The following is a 20,804-nucleotide window of genomic DNA, read 5'->3' on the forward strand; positions in this document are numbered from 1 at the left end:
CTGCGCCACTCAGGAGCCATTTATGTCAAGCTTATAAAAGGGAACCTAGTCAGCCCTATATTGAGTTTCTCTGTGACATGTGGCAATCAAGGTGTCCTATTCAGTTGTTGGCACAGTTGCCAGTGTTCTCTGATGCTGCTATGCAAAGTGAAGGCCTGCAACTTGACTAAAGACAAAAGTGGCAGGCATCATTATTACCCCTGTATTTTATATGACTTATTAATGTGCATTGACAACAAGTGTGTTGAAAGCAATGAATGGATACAAATTGTGCATGGGCTGAAATAGGATTTTGAAATAGTTTATTTTCTCACATTCATCGTTATTGAACAACAACAATAAACAGCTGTATAACTTTTTCTCAATCTGACCAGTAGGGTATGCACAAAAAAACAAAAACAAATCAGAGACAGTAACTAAGTCTCATTTTTCATACAGAAATGTACATTTCTTAGTAGTAGTAGTTGTGATGTGTGCGTGTCTATGTTTGTGTTAACAGTAGTTTTGACAAGAGCACAGTGCATTTGAAAAGTAACAATGCAGGCTAAATGAAGGGGGTATTGATTATTCACATTAACACCTCAGAAGTATGCAAACCAAAGTATCGCTTTCGATGTAGGACAACCTGTCCTCCCATACACTACATGGAGATGCACACCAGTAAAGCACAGACCAGATCCAAGCATAGTCTGGTAGTGGTCCGGCTGAGGCATTTGCAATTTACTATACAACAAAATAGATCCCAATACAATACCATAGACCATAAGAGAATAGAACAGAAAGTCTGGGAGTAGCACTTAACCAGTAACAAAGTAGGTTATACCTTAATATGAGGAGGGTTGGAAAAGCCATACCAGGGATGATAAGTTTTCACTCATGTGGAAATGAACAGTATCTATGGTTTGTACATTCAGCTTTTCAGGATACACCCCATGTGATTCACATGTAATAGGAAGATTTCACTTCAAGTGGTTTTCATTCACCATTAAGAAAAACAAATAGAAACAGATTAAACGATCACATCCCACAACCATCTTAAATATTGGACGATTAAATATATAATTACATATAAGCTAAATAGTTAAATCATAAATGTTTTTTTTTTTTTTTTAATCACTTCCATTTGGACCAGTAAAGAAGCAGCAGTTAATACAGGGTCTCTATGTTATCCACCTTCTTTAAGACACGTTAGGCAGGTTCTGCTTATTTCTCAACAGAGAGACACTACATGCTGCCTGAGTGATCCTTTTGATTTTCAGAACACTTGTGACATCTTTAGAATTTTGACCTCTCTTGTACATTCATTGGTGAGAGCATACACTGTTGCCATGTTCATTTGACCTGAGTGCATTGAATAGTGCGCGTCTTCTGTGAACACAACAGGGGAGCTTTGAGTAACCACAGACAGAGAGCAATGCTCAGTGAATGTGAACTGTAGTAACCCATATTATTCTCTTCCGTAGAGAACACAAAATGTACAGTTTAGTGACAGTGCAGGATACTGGTCTGTTTTTGCCCATACTACAGAATATGGGGAGGGAATGACTATACATTTGGTCACATTGATGATCACGCATTCTATAGGTAATCATTATACAGTAGTGAATTACTGTAAAAGGCCAACCTCACGATATTATCTGCATAGGTCTGAGCTACTGTATCTCATCTCCATAGGGACAAGTCAAACAACATCACATAAAGGAAGTGTTTCCTAAGGGGAGGCAACAAGCTCCATATAATGCAACGTAACAAGTCATTAGGATCTTGATATGCTCCCTTTGAGTGGTTATGGGGGGGCATTGATATTTTAAATGTTAGTTACAGATTTGCTATATAAAAATCAGATTTGCTATATAATGCATCAACATTGCACACTTGATTTTTGTTGAACAGCTTTGCACAAAATTCATGCCATGTTTTTAGACAGGATGCTAACAAAAATGTTTTGACCCAGGGGCCTCCCGAGTGGCGCAGTGGTCTAGGGCACTGCATCACAGTGCTAACTGCGCCAGCAGAGTCTCTGGGTTCGCCCCCAGGCTCTGTCGCAGCCGGCCGCGACCGGGAGGTCCGTGGGGTGACGCACAATTGGGCTAGCGTCGTCCGGGTTAGGGAGGGTTTGGCCGGTAGGGATTTTCTTGTCTCATCGCGCTCCAGCGACTCCTGTGGCGGGCTGGGCGCAGTGCGCGCTAACCAAGGGGGCCAGGTGCACGGTGTTTCCTCCGACACATTGGTGCGGCTGGCTTCCGGGTTGGAGGCGCGCTGTGTTAAAGAAGCAGTGCGGCTTGGTTGGGTTGTGCCTCGGAGGACGCATAGCTTTCGACCTTCGTCTCTCCCGAGCCCGTACGGGAGTTGTAGCGATGAGACAAGATAGTAATTACTAGCGATTGGATACCACGAAAATTGGGGAGAAAAGAGGATAAAATGTATTTAAAAAAAATAATAATAATAATATTTTTTTTTTGACCCAATGACCCAAGATACATTTAAAGTAAAACGGATAAAGCAACATTAGCACAAATCTTTTATGCCAATTATAATTTCAGCACTTGAGGGAGACCCAAACCATGCCTTCCGGTCCTCAAAGGCCAGTTGATTGTATTATTTTTTACCCTTAAATCAGGCCTGGTAACCATGTGAGCTGAAAGCATGGTTTTAGGTGTCTCTCGACAGTCCCTTCTCAGAAGGCATCCTTGATGTTCTTGAGCTGCCTCACAGCCAGGTCCACCGGCAGGTTAAACTTGAGGTGGCTGATACGTCCCAGGATGCGCAGGGCTCCCTCGAAGCCTGTCTGGGCCATGTAGCTCCAGTGCTGGTAGTGCGGGTACACCAAGGCCCCTGACTTGCACAGCAGGTTAAGCCATGACACTAGCCTCTGCTCGTTCAGAGCCATGCATACCAGAGCCTTGAACTCTGAGTCTGCTCCTCGCTTGTAGCGATCATGCTCCAGCAACACTGAGTGAATAGCCCAGAGCAGAGACTGCTTGGGTGTGACAGTGACCGGATTGCCCACAACAGGTAGGCTGAAGGACTGCGAGAGTTGGCGGGCTGGCGACTCCACGAAAGCCTTGCCATTTTTGGAGTGGTAGTACTTGACAAAGAGCTCCCAGGGGTGGATGGTTGTTGGGCCAGGTCTGTAGGGCAGCAGGCAGGAGATGGGGGCCAGCACCAGACTCATGCCCTGGGAGGGGGAGTAGAGACCGTGGGCTAGCAGGTCTCTCAGAGCCATGGCCAGCTCCTTCCTCACTGAGGCAGTGAGCTCATCACGGGACCCCAGGGCCAAGCTGCTGTTGTAGCTGACCACGTGATCTACTGAGGGCTGTCTGCACGAGGCCTGCACTCGAACCCGGTCTACAGCCCCCTCCAGACGCTGCAGCAGAGGGCCGTAGTCCTGGCCCCCTTCCCCCTGCGACCACATGCTCTGGGGAACGTGGCCAGCAGCACAGCCAAACTGGCTCACTGCAAAGATCTGCAGCACAGCCAGGGCCCGCTGGATCAGCTGCAAGCCTGTCTGCCTCATCTTCTGGGCCTGCTCTGGGTCCACTATGAGCAGGAGAAGATAATCGTTAGAACAGATGTATTGTGAGTGATGTTGTAGAGCCTATGATAATAATGCTGGGTGATAACTGACTTTTCTTCCTCCCTCCAGGGGCTCTGGTGTTGGGCCCTGCTGTCCTCGGTTGCTGGCTGGGTTTACCATCAGACAGAAGAGGGTTCCCTACCTCATCTGTTGGGTAAAGGGAAAATACAGTAGTAAGTCAGAATATTGGTGGAATATTTCAGTAACAAAGTGTGTATTAGTGAGCTTCCAAGACACCTAACCACAGCCAACATGGCATCCTAGGCCCACTACCACCTACCCTGGATGAAGTTGATGAACATCTCTAGGTCCCTGATCTGGGTCTTGAGCTGGTCCACCAGCTGCTCCTTGACCCTGGCTGGGTTGACTATTTGAGCGATGGCAGCGTCCACTCTCTGTCTTAGCTCCTCAGGCGTCAGGTTCCCTATGTCCTCATTGAAGTTCACATCCAGCTTCTTGATCAACTCGTCAATGATTACCTGGCAGTGGAAGAGTGGAACCGTAATGAGTATTACCAGGATATTACACATGGGAAGGAAACAACATTGTATCGAATAGACTTTTAGGAGACTTCTGGTACATGAACGGAGCCCTACCTTCTGTCTTTCCATGACCACAGACTGGGGCAGGGAGTCGTAGCTGCCCTCCTGGTAGGCATAGCGCTCCAGGTCATCCAACTGGGTCTTCAGCTGGACGATGAGCTCCTTCTGCTTCTCCCTCTGGACCTCCAGACGCTCCCTCTTCTCCCTCTCACTCTGTGTGGAGAAGAGAGAATACAGAATACACTGTCAGTGGAGGACTGGGGTGTACAAAGAGGACAGGGAGTGATGGGGAGGGTCTATACACAGCCCTTATTCATCATGCATGTTTACTAAAGACAGACAGACGAAACAGATGCTGGAGAGGAACAGAGAGCTGTAGCCATACTCACCAGGTCCTCCTACAAGTAAAGCATGTAGACACAGAGGAAATCAGAAAAAGAAAACCTTTAATCAAAGACAGTATTACATAAGCAGGCATTATCTCGAAGGTAAATGGAGAGCTGCAGGGAGCAAACAATGGGGTTTGGTTTAGTTGTGCATACAGAAGCTATTATTACAGAGATAATGATCTTCTGGAAGATGTTAACTGAGCCTGTGAGTCACTTATTCTGTTGATGAGATACCACCCTTTTCTATCTTCCTCTGGAGATAACAGACCTCAGGGAACAGAACAGAGATCACAGCCTTGGTGTTTTGATGCAAACCAAAGCCTTAATCAAAAGCCAGGTAGCCGCAGGATAATTTCATTTCCTGTGAGATGCGGGGCGGCAGGGTAGCCTAGTGGTTAGAGCGTTGGACTAGTAACCGAAAGGTTGCAAGTTCAAATCCCCGAGCTGACAAGGTACAAATCTGTCGTTCTGCCCCTGAACAGGCAGTTAACCCACTGTTCCTAGGCCGTCATTGAAAATAAGAATTTGTTCTTAACTGACTTGCCTAGTTAAATAAAGGTAAAATAAAAAAATAAATAAAAAATCAAAAGCCAGGTAGCCGCAGGATAATTTCATTTCCTGTGAGATGTTTGACAAGACAGTGTGTGTGTGTGTGTGTGTGTGTGTGTGTGTGTGTGTGTGTGTGTGTGTGTGTGTGTGTGTGTGTGTGTGTGTGTGTGTGTGTGTGTGTGTGTGTGTGTGTGTGTGTGTGTGTGTGTACATGTTTCTGAGTGTTGCATCCCAGGGTGTGTCTGAGTCTATATGTGTCCAGTGGTCATCCTCACAGCTGTCCTACTGACACTGAATGATGACCAGCCTACGTAAGGGTAGCAACTAATGTGACCACCACAATCACCCCCATCCCATCACCAGGTATCACTGGTGGAACACTGTACTGACATTGGTGTAGGCCTAAATTGGTGTCTGTCTGTGGTCTGTTTTGTGGGGGACTAACATAACCTATTTTTCTACACGTAATGGATAGCTTATAGCTTGCATAATCACACAACCTCAAGCAATTGAGTGTTTGTGTTGACATCATTTTTCCACTTACTGAAGAGGAACCATTGTTTACATTCTTAGATCTACCAAGTATGACCAGCCGTGGGCTAGATGGACTACTTACCGCGTTTTCAAGCTGTTGAGTATCCTGTGGCCTGCATCCCACAACGTGAGGACAGCCTTTGAAGGCAAACTCCTCGAGTTCTACCAGCATCCTCTCCTTCTCATCAGTCGGAGCGTGAACTATCTGCTTCAAGCGGAACTGCACTTGTGCAAAATGAGATGTCAACGCGAGGAGCGAGGAATTCAGCAGGCCCTGTTCGTCCTCCAGTTTCCTCAATCTTGCGGTCATCTCCGTCTCACCAGACACAGCTGAGCCTTTCCTCCTCGGCTCGACCGCGTTTCCCTTCCCGCTCTCATCCTCCGGACTGGCTACAGCGCCGACGGGCGCCCATCGCTTGCCAGCCCCAGCAACTGCTTCGCTGTCCGAGGTTGACAGTTCCTCTGTCGACATGTTTGAAAGGTAATAAAGACAACGTTGTCCTCCGATGTTATTGTCAACTGGAAACGACGCTTTGTTTTATCGTTTATGTACACCGTTTTAGAAATTAAAAGAATTACCACCGATGAAGCAGGTGCATCGCCATCTTGAAAGATTCATAAATCAAAGGGAGAGGCGGGCTTCCAGACGTCATAAACAGTGCACGTCATCGTAAAAGCACTGATCTGGTGTGCATATGAACTGCCTGCAAGAAACAGCAATATGCCATTTTAACCTATCCGTAGCATAACTTCCAGTGGGGCACAATGACGAGAATAGTAGGAGTACGGTTTGTTGGTGGTTGAGCAGAGTACCAATCTTGAAGAAACCATTTGAGTTATTCAAACTGATGGAGAGAGTACTGGGTAAAGTGAAGGTTGTGAGGATCACGAGAGGCGGACTTGTTTTGATTCTGCGGATGTTAGCTATAATATTGTTATAATGCCTTCATTATTAAAGCAGACGTGGTTGTAACACTTTGCTGCACCCCACAGATGAACCAGTTCTGCCTGTGCCAGATACTAACCTTACTCCCACACACACACACACAGAGAGATGGCTGACACAAACCATTTATGAGCTCTGACCTCAGGGGGGCGCTCTGACCTCAGGCGCCAGTTGCTGGTGTCTGCTTCAACATCTTGTCAATACAAGAGACAACCCAGACCGGCATGGCACTCAACGAGCATGCGCATGCATACACACACACACACACACACACACACACACACACACACACACACACAAACCCCTGTTTCAGGCGGGAGTTCCAAGGACAAAGAACACTACTGAGAACCAATGGAACATTGATATCAGCCTGAAGGGGACCGCCCTCCACTCACAGCGACCAGTCAGGAGAGCAGAACTACTAGAATCTAACTACGTCATTTCACTGTATAAAATGTATTGCACAATATGAGTCGGGGCTCCTCCTGCTAGCTCCCTCTGAGCTAAATGGACGAGCCCGTGCACGTGTTGTCAGATATCTTTGCAACTTATTAAACTGCCTTAAATATCATACCTTATCCACCTGGTCTAGCGTCTCAACTTGGTCTCTCTCTTCTAGTAAATATCATCAATCTTTAACACGGATCAGAAGGAACGTGCCTTAATCGATTTTCTAAGTTGCTAGCCCATCCCATACTGTATTTATTTATTTATCTTGCTCCTTTGCACCCCAGTATCTCTACTTGCACATTCATCTACTGCACATCAATCACTCCAGTGTTTAATTTGTATATTGTAATTACTTCGCCACCATGGCCTAGTTATTGCCTTACTTCCATTATTTTACCTCAATTGCACACACTGTATGTAGACTTTTTCTACTGCATTATTGACTGTATGTTTGTTTATTCCATGTGTAACTCTGTGTTGTTGTATGTGTCGAACTGCTTTGCTTGATTCTTGGCCAGGTCGCAGTTGTAAATGAGAACTTGTTTTCAACTAGCCTATCTGGTTAAATAAAGTTGAAATAAAATAAACAAGTTTAAAGTGTCGTGTGTGTCTTCGGAACAGGGCAACTCTCAAGGGGGTTATATCAGGCCGTCGCAGGCGTCTCGTGGGAAGTTGATTTTGAAGAGATGAAAAATATTCCTGGAGTAATTGAAGCACGTTGGCTAAACCATGTGATGAATGGTGAAAAAATGAAGTCTATTTGTTCTTTTGTTTTTTTGATGTGGAGTCTCCCTACTCAAGTGCAGTTAGGGTATATTTATTACAGAGTCAGATCATTTATACCAAGACCAATGCAGTGTGATCATTGTGAAGCTCTTGGTCATGTAGCAAGTGTTTGCAGAAGGGAGAAACCGAGATGTCCAAGTGGAAGGGACCATGTGTTTATAAAAGTGATGAATATGTGACATATTGCAATTGCGGTGGGAACAACGAAGCCACGTTGTCCAAATGCAGCACAAGGGTGAAAGAGAATGAGGTGGCTTAGTCAGGGTTGAACAAAGTATTTCATATGCAGCAGCTATGAAAAGGTATGAATGGTGCTCCAGAAGAGTCCAAGGTAGTGGATAGGCCTAGCCTGCAGGGGTTGCCTTTCACCAGCAGGACCCTGATGTTTTAAAGGTTAAGAAGGTGGACCTTGTGGCATTTATAGCTATCGTAATTATTGGCACCGCCAATGTGGGGAGAAGGTTCAGGAAGATAGAAATCATAGTGATTGAGGCGGAGCGATTCCTGGGGCAGAAAGATTTCACAGCAAAGGAGTTATGGAATATTGCCCCAAGCCGTACCACCCTCTCAGGTCCTAGAGCCTAAGGGAGATATGGGGATCTAAAATAGAAGTGGGAGTTTGTTTTGTCTATATACAATTTTTTTATTGGGGTGGATTAAGTTAGTATCATTATTACGTATGGATTTATTCATTTTATTTTATTGGTTTCGAACCGTCCAGTTGGTGGCGCCAATACACCTTTTTGGGTGTAAATCAAATCAAACCAAATCAAATTTATTTATATAGCCCTTCGTACATCAGCTGATATCTCGAAGTGCTGTACAGAAACCCAGCCTAAAACCCCAAACAGCAAGCAATGCAGGTGTAGAAGCACGGTGGCTAGGAAAAACTCCCTAGAGAGGCCAAAACCTAGGAAGAAACCTACAGAGGAACCAGGCTATGAGGGGTGGCCAGTCCTCTTCTGGCTGTGCTGGGTGGAGATTATAACAGAACATGGCCAAGATGTTCGAAATGTTCATAAATTACCAGCATGGTCAAATAATAATCAGGAATAAATGTCAGTTGGCTTTTCATAGCCGATCATTAAGAGTTGAAAACAGCAGGTCTGGGACAGGTAGCACTTCCGGTGGACAGGTCAGGGTTCCATAACCGCAGGCAGAACAGTTGAAACTGGAACAGCAGCAAGGCCAGGTGGACTGGGGACAGCAAGGAGTCATCATGCCCGGTCGTCCTGACGCATGGTCCTAGGGCTCAGGTCCTCTGAGAGAAAGAAAGAGAGAAGGAGAGAATTAGAGAGAGCATACTTAAATTCACACAGGACACTGGATAAGACAGGAGAAGTACTCCAGATATAACCAACTGACCCTACCCCCCCGACACATAAACTACTGCAGCATAAATACTGGAGGCTGAGACAGGAGGGGTCAGGAGACACTGTGGCCCCATCCGATGATACCCCCGGACAGGGCCAAACAGGAAGGATATAACCCCACCCACTTTGCCAAAGCACAGCCCCCGCACCACTAGAGGGATAACTTCAACCACCAACTTACAATCCTGAGACAAGGCCGAGTATAGCCCACAAAGATCTCCACCACAGCACAAACCAAGGGGGGGGGCACCAACCCAGACAGGAAGATCACGTCAGTAACTCAACGCACTCAAGTGACGCACCCCTCCTAGGGACGGCATGAAAGAGCACCAGTAAGTCAGTGACTCAGCCCCTGTAATAGGGTTAGAGGCAGAGAATCCCAGTGGAGAGAGGGGAACCGGCCAGGCAGAGACAGCAAGGGCGGTTCGTTGCTCCAGAGCCTTTCCGTTCACCTTCACACTCCTGGGCCAGACTACACTCAATCAAATGACCTACTGAAGAGATAAGTCTTCAGTAAAGACTTAAAGGTTGAGACCGAGTCTGCGTCTCTCACATGGGTAGGCAGACCGTTCCATAAAAATGGAGATCTATAGGAGAAAGCCCTGCCTCCAGCTGTTTGCTTAGAAATTCTAGGGACAATTAGGAGGCCTGCGTCTTGTGACCGTAGCGTACGTGTAGGTATGTACGGCAGGACCAATTTGGAAAGATAGGTAGGAGCAAGCCCATGTAACGCTTTATAGGTTAACAGTAAAACCTTGAAATCAGCCCTTGCCTTAACAGGAAGCCAGTGTAGGGAAGCTAGCACTGGAGTAATATGATCAAATTCCTTGGTTCTAGTCAGGATTCTAGCAGCCGTATTTAGCACTAACTGAAGTTTATTTAGTGCTTTATCCGGGGAGCCGGATTCAAGTTTATTTTATATAGCCCTTCATACATCAGCTAATATCTCGAAGTGCTGTACAGAAACCCAGCCTAAAACCCCAAACAGCAAGCAATGCAGGTGTAGAAGCACGACGGCTGGGAAAAACTCCCTAGAAAGGCCAAAACCCAGGAAGAAACCTAGAGAGGAACCAGGCTATGAGGGGTGACCAGTCCTCTTCTGGCTGTGCCGGGTGGAGATCATAACAGAACATGGCCAAGATGTTCAAAATGTTCATAAATGACCAGCATGGTCAAATAATAATCAGGAATAAAGGTCAAATAAGAATCACCAATAAACAGACATTATGACAAATGTTTTTAGTTTTTAGTGGTGCAACTGCATCTAGGGTATTGCGCAAGGTTAAATTGAGTTCCTCAGTTAGGTGGTTAACTGATTTTTGTCCTCTGACTTCCTTGGGTAGGCAGAAGGAGTCTGGAAGGGCATCAAGGAATCTTTGTGCTGTCTGAGAATTTATAGCACAACTTTTGATGCTCCTTGGTTGGGGTCTGAGCAGATTATTTGTTGCGATTGCAAACGTAATAAAATGGTGGTCCGATAGTCCATGATTATAAGGAAAAACATTAAGATCTACAACATTTATTCCATGGGACAAAACTAGGTCCAGAATATGACTGTGGCAGTGAGTAGGTCCGCCATAAAACCCACAGAAACCTTCCCAGTGATTGTTAATTAGTATCAGATGTTGAATGTGGTTTTTCTCCAACTGTAGTCCACTCGGTACTCACCTTTATCACCTCTTGAGTTTTTGCCTTTTTAGTTGCAAGGCCTACTATAGTTACATCCTGGGCACAGAATTGAGTGAACACTGACCACAAAACCAACACATGCATAGTGTACAATTGATTTGGCAATGACTTATTCTTTATTAAAATTTTACAGCAAATTAATTCCCTTTGGTAGCAACAGCCAGAATCATTACGGACTATTTAAAATGGCATAATTTCTAAAACACAAGGAAGTGGGATAATCCATCTCTTACTTAAAACGTGGTAGCAACAAGACGGAGGGCATATGGCGCAGCAGGTAGCCTAGTGGTTAGAACGTTGGACTAGTAACCGAAAGGTTGCAAGCTCGAATCCCCGAGTTGACAAGGTACAAATCTGTCGTTCTGTCCCTGAACAAGGCAGTAAACCCACTAGACCGACATTAAAAATAAGAATTTGTTTAACTGACTTTCCTAGTTAAATAAAGGTTAATAAAAATGAGGGAGGGTCATGTTTCAAGTTTTCCCAAGTAGACAGTTTCAGTTCAGCCACAGGGTGGCATATTTATTTTATTTAACCTTTATTTAGCTAGGCAAGTCAGTTAAGAACAAATTCTTATTTACAATGACAGACTAATGTAAAGGGCATTTCAAAGGTATACCTGAAACTATGAGGCACAATGCACTTCACATGGTCAACTAAAAAACACAACACTCTTAATGTTTTAAGGTAACATCAAACATTGTAAAACAGTACTAAGTTCTTGTCATTTATATGCTCCTCTGTGTCAATCTTGATAGTAGCTTACAACTAGTTTTATATCACATTCCAATCCTTCCCTGAGCCACAACCCTAAAAGATTGTTCAACATTGGTATCTCATTTTTGGAGTGATTTCAAATTCTTGATAGTTTCTGTTCATGAGCAAGCATTGGAATTTCTTGAAGTAAATGTAGTAACATTCCAAGCACCTACCAATGGCGCAAAATGTTAGTTATTTTCACTTCCCTTTCCTATATATACACACTATTTTTCCTCTGTAAAAAACACAATTTGATATACTGTAACAGTGATATTAAGTTCCTGCGTCCCTTCATTAGTGCAATGCGTCTGGTTGGACTGATAGGTCTAGCCCAAAGTTGTCACACACGCAGGGCTCTCTTCTTGTTGGAGAAGAACACCTGCCAGTGGTCCCATTTGAAGCCAGTGGACTGGGTGCAGGACCGTCCCTCACCACAGGAGTAGCCTGTAGTGCAGCAGTGCTTCATGTCACTGCAGCACACCGCCTAGGAGGACAGGTGGAGGAAGACAGGGATAAGGTGGAAGGGAGAGTAAAAAAAGAGATCGAGGAAGCAATGAGAGAAACCATATAGGAATTTGACTATTCAATAGAAGGAGAGTAGATGCCTTAGTCTTGAACTTCACTAACATAAGTATGACATTTTCATTTCTAGAAGTGTTTGTGGTGTCTGGTGAGAGGGCAGAGGAGTATATCATACATTTGGAACGGGACAGCAGGCCCATGTAGTGGCGGAGACCTTGCAGCATGTCTCCTCATTATTGCAGACAAACGGCCCCCCACAGTGGATTTCCTTCTCCTGTGAGGTCGGGGGCTCAGGCGCAGACACCCGAGTTTGGGGTACCGTCTGGAACTGAAGAATCATTCGCTTCTGGCAAGTCCCTGAGCCCATGTTACAGCTGTAGCCCTGTGGACAGCAGTGCTCCTCATCTGCACAGCACACAGCCTATACAGAGAATTATTTTTTATTTAATTTAACTAGGCAATTTACAATGACAGCCTACACTGGCCAAACCTGGACAAATGCTGGGCCAATTGTGCGCTGCCCTATGGGACTCCCAATCACGGCCAGATGTGGTACAGACATGAAAGGTTCCCCATGTGAGATAGCAGAGCAAAACTGTTTCTAGGGTTCTCTATACGCATGTGCATACCAACACACACCCTCGCTCACACAAACACACACCTTGCGCAGGGGGCAGCAGCCCCAATGTCCTGTGGAAAGTTGGCAGCAGCTGGAGCCTTCAGGGCATCTGTTCTGGGTGTCACACTTCACAGAGAGGGGGGCAGTGAGGGCACTGTCATCTGGCTCAGCTGCCAGCTTGTTGTACCATGGGATCACCACCCCACCCTTAGAGCAGGAAGTCTTGCGCATATCACATATGTAGTCTTTGGGACAGCAGTGCTCTCCATCAGCACAGCACACTGCCTGGGGAAGAGGGAACAGCGAGTAGTGAGGGAAAGGGCTTTCATTCCCTAAAATCCTTCCTCACTAGTTGGGAACACCATTAATAGTGCTGAGTGATTGACCAACATTTTGGTTATCAAGCAACTAATTGACCGATGTCAGTTAAATTATTTAAATTCCATTTCGTTCAGTTTTTTTTTTTTATGAGCTCAATGCGCACGTTGCAGTTTCTTTAGAGATAAATCAGATCCAGCCTGAACTGTGAGATGTTGTAGGGGGTTGTTTCCAACAGGCCAATATTCTACATAGTTTAGCGCATAAAACATTGTAATTAACTACAATGACTATAATCCATTGCGCATTGATTTGTCCGGTCTGTGTTTCTTTTATGCCTGCTATTGAAGGGATATAGAGAGCGCTTGAGAAGCAGACCAGGCTGGGGTTTTAGAAGTCACTGGGACAAGTAAAAAGTGTCCTTACATTTTTTTCTTCTTCTCCAAATCAAATTAAAAAATGTTTTCTCCAAATCTAAAGGTACAACCCAGATTCGAGCCAATGTCTTACGTAGTTGAACATGTTATTACTCCAACCTCGTGAAAGTGACAATCTTACACGTTTTAATTTTTATCAAAAATTACTATATTGAAGAAGTGCCTTTGATTTGATGGTGCAGTTTGGCACGTGATGCCCGTTAGACCATTGGCATTTCTGCGCATGAGCTTAGCTAGCCAACGTCGCCATGACATCGTCTACAAGCGTGATTGGATATTTCTATTGGTGAAGCAGTTTCTGCCTATCTTCATACTGTACTGTCTTTGGAGCAGCTGTTGCTTCGCGAGGTATCTCTACCTAAAAATACATGATCAAAGTGATTGCTAGTTGGTATTCAGCAGTCATAAACGTATGCCTTATTTATGTTGAAGAACTACAAAATAGTGATTTTGTCAGACAGCATAGGCATCAGCTCTATAGAGATGAAATGATTAATTGGAATGAAATAACAAAGTTATAAATTAAAACAAATGTAATACACACAAAACCTAATATTTTATTAAAGTAAAGCAATGTGATAAGCAGTAAATGGGCAGTCACTTCCACCATGGGACTTTGATTGTTTTATTCTGTGCTGTTACAGCATTCAACCCAAATAATCAAAACCGAAATCCGTTATTATTTTTTTTATAATCTAACCGAAACCCGAACAGACCTCAAAAGCACCAATTGCTCAGCACTAACCATTACTGTAACACTCACCTGTGGCAGTGGGCAGCACCCCCATTTCTGGGTGGATTTCATAAAGCAGCAGGTGGCGTCCTTTGGGCAGCTGGTGTGGGCGTCACACTGTGTCCTGTGCAACTCCTCGTCTTCGTCACTTTCATCATCCTCTGTAGGCAGCTCCATGTCGTCCATCTGCACCCCCTGGTGGTCTGCGGGTGCCTCCTCATGATCAGGTGCCTGGGTTGTGAGGGCGGGCACCTTCCCCACCATCGGCTCTGGCCCTGAGGGGCCATCACAGGTGAGGGTAGCCAGATCACAGGTGCTGCCATGGGGGCAACAATGCTCGTGGTCCTCACAGCAAACAGCCTTAAGGAAGGGAAAGGACACACAACAAGCCTTTATAGAAATTATGTAGAAGTATTGCTGGTAGCAGAAGAGATTATGCAAGGTTAGAGAAAAGTTGTGACCCCCTATATTACCCAGTTTCCCAGTTCCACTTTTCAATGAAACATAGCCCCTCTTGCTATAAAAAGAACATGTAAAGGGGTTTTGGAGCTTGAACCACAAGGCAGAAGAAAGGTTAAGATCACAAGCAGCAGCAAGCTGACAGGAGTAAAGAATGAGGAAGTGATATTGGGATGTCGTAAAGACCAAAACTAAGTGCCTCTTTGTTAGCCATACAGAATCTCTCACTGCATCGCAGAGCAGTCAAGTTAAGAGGCCATTCATTAATTTGCCTATCCACAGCAGTAGTAGCCATATCTATTTGTCCCTACCTCAGGCAAGTGGCAGCAGGCCCAGTCTCCTGACGCTGTCTTGCAGCAGGTGGTGTTGTCGGGACACACATGGGTAGGGTCACAGGTAACATCCCCTGGCAATTTACCCTCACGAAGCACGGCAGGAACCTTCTTCAGCCAGGGCTCAGAGGGGGAGCCTGAGGGGTCGTCACACGTCTGGGCAGCCAGGTTGCACTTCTTACCATGAGGGCAGCAGTGGACCAAGTCACTGCAGCAAACTGCCTGGAAGGGAGAAGAGCACAAACAAAAAGGAGAAGCTGTCACGGGACAAGCAAAAGACATGCAATCAGGTTGATCTATCTTGAAGAAATGGATTAGCTAAGAGAATGAATGGCCCCCTACAGTATGAGACATAGTATACCTGTGGCAGAGGACAGCATGCCCATCCTCCTTCCTGTGTTTTACAACATGTGGTTCCATCCGAACAGGCCGTTGACTCATCACAGGGAACGTCTGGAGAGACAGCAGGGTGTTAGCGATCAACACAACTGGACGAGCTAACAACATATTTAATAAAGCAGCAGGTGGTGTGGGTATCATACTGTGTCCTGGGCCCCTCCTCATCTTCATCACCTTTGTCATCCTCTGTAGGCAGCTCCATGTCATCCATCTGCACCCCTTGCTGGTCTGTGGCTGCCTCTTCATGATCAGATGCCAGGGTTGTGAGAGCTGGCACCTTCCCCACCATGGGCTCCGACCCTGAGGGACCATCACAGGTGAGGCCAGCCAGGTCACAGGTGGTGCCATGGGGGCAGCAGTGCTCGTGGTCCTCACAGCAAACAGCCTGGAAGGAGGAAGGGATAGACACACAACAAACATTTTCTGTCATTTAAGACTGTCACAAGCCTTTATAGAAATTATGTAAAGGTATTGCTGGTAGCAGAAGAGATTATGCAAGTTAGAGAAAAGTTGAGACTCCCTAGATTACCCAGTTTCCCAGTTCTACTTTTCAATGCTATAAAAACAACATGTGGTTCAAGCTCAAAATCCCCTTAACAAGGCAGAAGAAAGGTTAAGATCACAAGCAGCAGCAAGCTGACAGGAGTGAAGAATGAGGATGTGATACTGGGATGTCGTAAAGACCAAAACTAAGTGCCTCTTTGTTAGCCATACAGAATCTCTCACCGCATCGCAGAGCAGTCAATTTAAGAGGCCATTCATTAATTTGCCTATCCACAGCAGTATTAGCCACATCTCTCTGTCCCTACCTCAGGCAAGGAGCAGCAGGCCCAGTCTCCTGACGCGGTCTTGCAGCAGGTGGTGTTGTCGGGACACACATGGGTGGGGTCACAGGTAACATCCCCTGGCAATTTACCCTCCCGAGGCACGGCAGGAACCTTCTTCAGCCAGGGCTCAGAGGGGGAGCCTGAGGGGTCGTCACACGTCTGGGCAGCCAGGTTGCACTTTTTACCATGAGGGCAGCAGTGGACCAAGTCACTGCAGCAAACTGCCTGGAAGGGAGAAGAGCCCAAACAAAAAGGGGAAGCTGTCACGGGACAAGCAAAAGACATGCAATCAGGTTGATCTATCTTGAAGAAATGGATTAGCTAAGAGAATGAATGGGCCCCTACAGTATGAGATATAGTATACCTGTGGCAGAGGACAGCATGCCCATCCTCCTTCCTGTGTTTTACAACATGTGGTTCCATCCGAACAGGCCGTTGACTCATCACAGGGAACGTCTGGAGAGACAGCAGGGTGTTAGCGATCAACACAACTGGACGAGCTAACAAAATATTCCACAGCACTATTGCATTGTTCTAAGAAGAAGTGTAATGTCATAATGAAGGGTGGAGAAGTACCCTCCCAAAGAGAAGCAGGACTCCTATTGGCTGAGGTGGTAGTGTCTGGAATAGGTGTTGTCACTTGGGCAACTTCTGAAAGCACGTACAGCAAAATAATCATATACACATTAACATCCAGACAGTGATTGGTACAAAAATAGACCAGGAAAATATGCCTTTTTTTGGGGGGGGGGTGAAACCTACCATTCTGGTTTTCCCACTCTGCCCTCTTGCGGGCAGGGAACTTAGCCCACATGGGCATTTCCTTGTTGGTAGTGGATATACACTTGGATTGCTTGATGTCACAGGTGCTGCCCTCAGGACAACAGTGAATCTTATCCTCACAGCACACAGCCTGGTCAATACACACAGAGAATCACCTCATGAGATGACCATATATAAACAAAGGGTTATCACATAGGCCATGCAAATCCTTGATTAGACATCTCTCCATGGAGTGATTACAGACACTGGAGAGTGTACATGTCACACATTCAAAGAACCAATATTATTTCTGACTCGCAAATCCATGATGGTAACCCCCTAACCCCCTCCATATAGCCCCCCTGTACCTTGGGCATGGGGCAGCATCCCCAACTCCCATCTGGAGTCTCACAGCATGTGGTTCCCTCTGGGCACTCAGACTCTTTGTCACTGCACATCACTGCAACAACAGGCTCTGCCGGGGTGGAAGAAGGCAGAGGGGTTAGTGATTATGTTGCAACAGAAGCATAAGATGGCAACATGTGACTCCACAAGAGTCTAACCTGTCTGTTTGATGCAGGAGCTGCAGTCTGTGCTGCACTGGTGGCCTTCAGGACAGCAATGTTTCCCATCAGAGCAAGGCACAGCCTGTGTGTACAATAGATCAATTTACTATTCACTCAGGCCTGCATCCTAACTTGATATCTGTGCACATAACTCCAGTTTTTCCATTGACACCAATGTATGTTTATGTGAACCGTTTAACAGTATGAATCTGGCGCAAAAGGCTAGATTGCAGCAGTGGTCAGGTTATTACATGAGCAACAGGACAGCAACCATAGCCTGTAGTGGCCTTCAGACAGGAGAACTCTTCGGGGCAGTGGGACTTGTCAGGGCAGATGTTATCATCCTCATCCCCGGCATATGCACTGATCATTCTGAAAGACTAGAGGGGTAGAAAAAATACATTAGACTTTTTCAATGACAAAAAAACATGACTGATCATAGTATTTTTGATTTCCTTACGTTCATCTAGGTTAATTACATTGTTGGGGGAAAATGGTTTTGTTACAGTCTAATGCTATGTAAATGCTTGAGTTGAATAGTACTGTATGTACTTTTCACTGTTAATTTTCAGTACCCTCTTCACACACCGCACAAAGGATTGATTTGTTTTTGGCTCCTTATCTCTGGGGCACTAAAGGCATAACCAGGCTGAATTCTAGTTCTGTCTATTTAGGCTCTAAAGATCTTATCACTCCCCTATCTTAGGCTGTGAGAACTGGTTAGAACCAATTATTGTTTGTATAAAGCTTTAAGAGAGGGGTAAGCAGTTCTTTGTGTAGATGAAGAATATAAATGACTGTGTGATTCTGGACATTTTTAAGTTCCTCTCCAGTTTCATCCAGAAAGTGATCTGTTGCTTTCTTGCAGTTGCTTGAATAAACTCTTATTGCTGATAAATGAGTTCTGCCTGATTCCTCCAATGTGTTTTCCTCAACAATGTGAATGATTGAAAACAGGAACACCTGTTGCCATGAAAGTTAACTGGTGTCATTGTTACAGTGCATTTCAACGTTGTCAATAGTCAGCTAAACTTTCTTCCTGGATTCACTGACATTCTTACTTTAGGATATATGGACTGTTTAGCAGAGACTCTCTCCACCCATGGTAGGGAGACAGTTCCATTCACACACATGGACTCATTCACAACGCAGAGTGTTCCCTCAGGGCAGCAGTGGGTATGATCCTCACAGCACTCAGCCTGAGATAAATGGTAAGAGTAGTTTGATTAACAAAGTGTGTTAGAATCTCACATCTTATAGACCAAACAGATACTACGAGAGAATGCTAGCACAAGGGTGCAATTAAAGAGGTATCTACTTCAGGGTAAGAGACAATGACACCATAGTCTACCTATTTGGTTTGTACACTTCTAATAGATATAATTCAGTGTACAAGGGTTAGGGAACTCGGGTTCAGGCTGCAAATAAAGCTAAGGGCTAAGCTCTGCAGGCACCACCCCATACATACCTGATACATTGGGCAACATTCATAGCCATTGGAGGGGACCTTGCAGCAGGTGTTGCCCTCCTCACACGCCTCTCCACCTGGGTAGTCATCAGCAGAGACCTGGGCCAGCAGGACCATACAGAGCACCAGATACCTCTGCATCTGGAGAGAAGAGAGAGACAGAAATAACTTGTAACACAAACTGTATATTATATACATTTATTGTACAATCAATAACTGACAAATGTTATAAAGCTCTTTTGTACAGAAATGCATAAAATCACAACAATGGAGTCATCAGAACTAAATCTAGACAGAACTCTCACTTTCGTCTTAACTAGAGAAACTTTCAGACAATCTCCCGAGGTAGTGCTGTAGCCTACTAAAGTATATCAAAATTCCCCAAGCTATTTTCATAGATTCACTTCCTCTTTTATGTTCCATGGGGTGAGTTTCAGAAAGTTAACAGTTCCACATTCTTACCAAGACAAAGCCCTCCTCATATGCAACCACATTTAAAGAATGAATCTATGATGCAGAAAAGGGGATATGATTATACTGTTACTAAGTGTTGAGCTTCATAGGGGAGATCATTAAAGCAGTCTACCATTGCTTCAATGTTGTTTAGGCTACTAGACACAAAAATGATGCAGCATACAGCATTTCTACTTTCAGTTTACCAGTTTTTATGAAAGGAAAATTCCCCTTAATCTGAGCCAAGTACCCCCCATAAGAGATACTTCCCTTCATTGTGGTATCAAGAGCAATAGGGAACACAGGTTGACCACAGACAATATTCACCTGACAATCAGTACTGTTCACTTACTGTATTTTGTGACAAGGTGGTTTTAAAAGGAGAAGAAAATGGGCTTTAACAGTTCCAGAAGAACTGTGGACCCCGACATATAATTTATATTGGCACACACTCAATCATGTTGGTCAGAATGTGCATTTAGAATTTTAAAAGATCGACCCACCCACCTAGGTCCATATTAAATTATTTGTAATTGTTATCACAAAAGACAATGAAAACAATTTGAAAGCAATGACAAGGATAGCATAAACAATATATGCAATTAATTTGAAGTAGAACATTTGGTGCAATTTCACTTGAGAAGTTAAGAATTTAATATATTTTTCATTGAGATCTTGCCACTATCTAAATAAAAAAAGTTGACCTTACCTCTATCTCAGTGACTTTACAGGTGTCAACGCTCCTTGACAATGTAGCCGACTTCTGAACGCGCTGAAGTTTCTCAACAACAAAATGTCCAGTAGAGGAAATATGTTCACGCCCCTAAATGTCTTCCTAGCTATTCGACATTCTGAATGGTTTACATAGGTGTCAATCTACCACACACGCGCCACTGACAGGTACTAGAAAAGCGTCAGTAGTTCAACAACTGAACAATTGAGCAACTGCAGTAGTTCAAAGGACAAATACAAATACTGTCATTGGGACAAACCAATAATAACAGATAGGATGGAGGAGAAACAAGCAAGGGCAAGGACTCAGTTAATGTAGTGGGGCGTTTCGGACCTCACCAGTGGCTGCGTTACAGGTGTAGATGGGGGATATGACATTGTAGATTAGGAGACAGCTGTTGGCAATTAATTATGGGGTCAAAAGGGACATGGGGTGTTTCATCCTGCAAAGGGGTTTTACAGGCATGCTGGGAACATGAGCGAAGACAGAACACACGTTTTAGGTGGGTAATACCCAGTCGAAGGAGATGGGACTTTAATGAAGGGAGTTCAGTCTGACGGTAGTTATTCCTGTAAATCCACA

The 20,804-nt window shown here is 44.9% G+C and overlaps 2 protein-coding genes across 2 annotated transcripts; both read right to left on the reverse strand.

Moving 5' to 3' along the window:
* Nucleotides 1–285: 285 nt before the first annotated feature.
* On the reverse strand, nucleotides 286–6,229 carry LOC129825076 (RUN domain-containing protein 1-like). Its single transcript, XM_055884839.1, has 5 exons — nucleotides 5,674–6,229; nucleotides 4,174–4,332; nucleotides 3,858–4,056; nucleotides 3,629–3,724; nucleotides 286–3,540 (listed from the first exon to the last, which is right to left on the reverse strand). Exons 1-5 carry the CDS (start codon nucleotides 6,061–6,063, stop codon nucleotides 2,678–2,680), a joined length of 1,707 nt encoding a protein of 568 aa, XP_055740814.1. The 5' UTR covers nucleotides 6,064–6,229; the 3' UTR covers nucleotides 286–2,677.
* Nucleotides 6,230–10,928: 4,699 nt separating this feature from the next.
* LOC129825038 (progranulin-like) lies at nucleotides 10,929–20,282 on the reverse strand. The gene is made up of 17 exons (XM_055884729.1): nucleotides 20,199–20,282; nucleotides 19,037–19,177; nucleotides 18,630–18,767; nucleotides 17,820–17,948; nucleotides 17,566–17,650; nucleotides 17,371–17,477; nucleotides 17,003–17,153; nucleotides 16,817–16,891; nucleotides 16,605–16,696; nucleotides 16,223–16,465; nucleotides 15,588–15,798; nucleotides 15,376–15,467; nucleotides 14,994–15,236; nucleotides 14,254–14,583; nucleotides 12,778–13,020; nucleotides 12,292–12,537; nucleotides 10,929–12,078 (listed from the first exon to the last, which is right to left on the reverse strand). The coding sequence occupies exons 2-17, from the start codon at nucleotides 19,175–19,177 to the stop codon at nucleotides 11,935–11,937; spliced, it is 2,670 nt and encodes an 889-aa protein (XP_055740704.1). The 5' UTR covers nucleotides 20,199–20,282; the 3' UTR covers nucleotides 10,929–11,934.
* Nucleotides 20,283–20,804: the final 522 nt, after the last annotated feature.

This window comes from Salvelinus fontinalis, chromosome 2 (assembly GCF_029448725.1).
Source record: "Salvelinus fontinalis isolate EN_2023a chromosome 2, ASM2944872v1, whole genome shotgun sequence".
In the NCBI taxonomy this organism is placed as follows: domain Eukaryota; kingdom Metazoa; phylum Chordata; class Actinopteri; order Salmoniformes; family Salmonidae; genus Salvelinus; species Salvelinus fontinalis.

Coding starts and splice junctions, on each gene's coding strand:
- LOC129825038 (XM_055884729.1), bottom strand. CDS start 19,177: ATGCAGAGGTATCTGGTGCTCTGTATGGTCCTGCTGGCCCAGGTCTCT. Junction 18,768..19,036: donor AATGTTGCCCAATGTATCAG/GTATGTATGGGG, acceptor CATTTATCTCAG/GCTGAGTGCTGTGAGGATCA. Junction 17,154..17,370: donor GATGCTGCCCCATGCCCAAG/GTACAGGGGGGC, acceptor TGTATTGACCAG/GCTGTGTGCTGTGAGGATAA.
- LOC129825076 (XM_055884839.1), bottom strand. CDS start 6,063: ATGTCGACAGAGGAACTGTCAACCTCGGACAGCGAAGCAGTTGCTGGG. Junction 4,057..4,173: donor TGGTCATGGAAAGACAGAAG/GTAGGGCTCCGT, acceptor TTCCACTGCCAG/GTAATCATTGACGAGTTGAT. Junction 3,541..3,628: donor CCCTGGAGGGAGGAAGAAAA/GTCAGTTATCAC, acceptor TCCTGCTCATAG/TGGACCCAGAGCAGGCCCAG.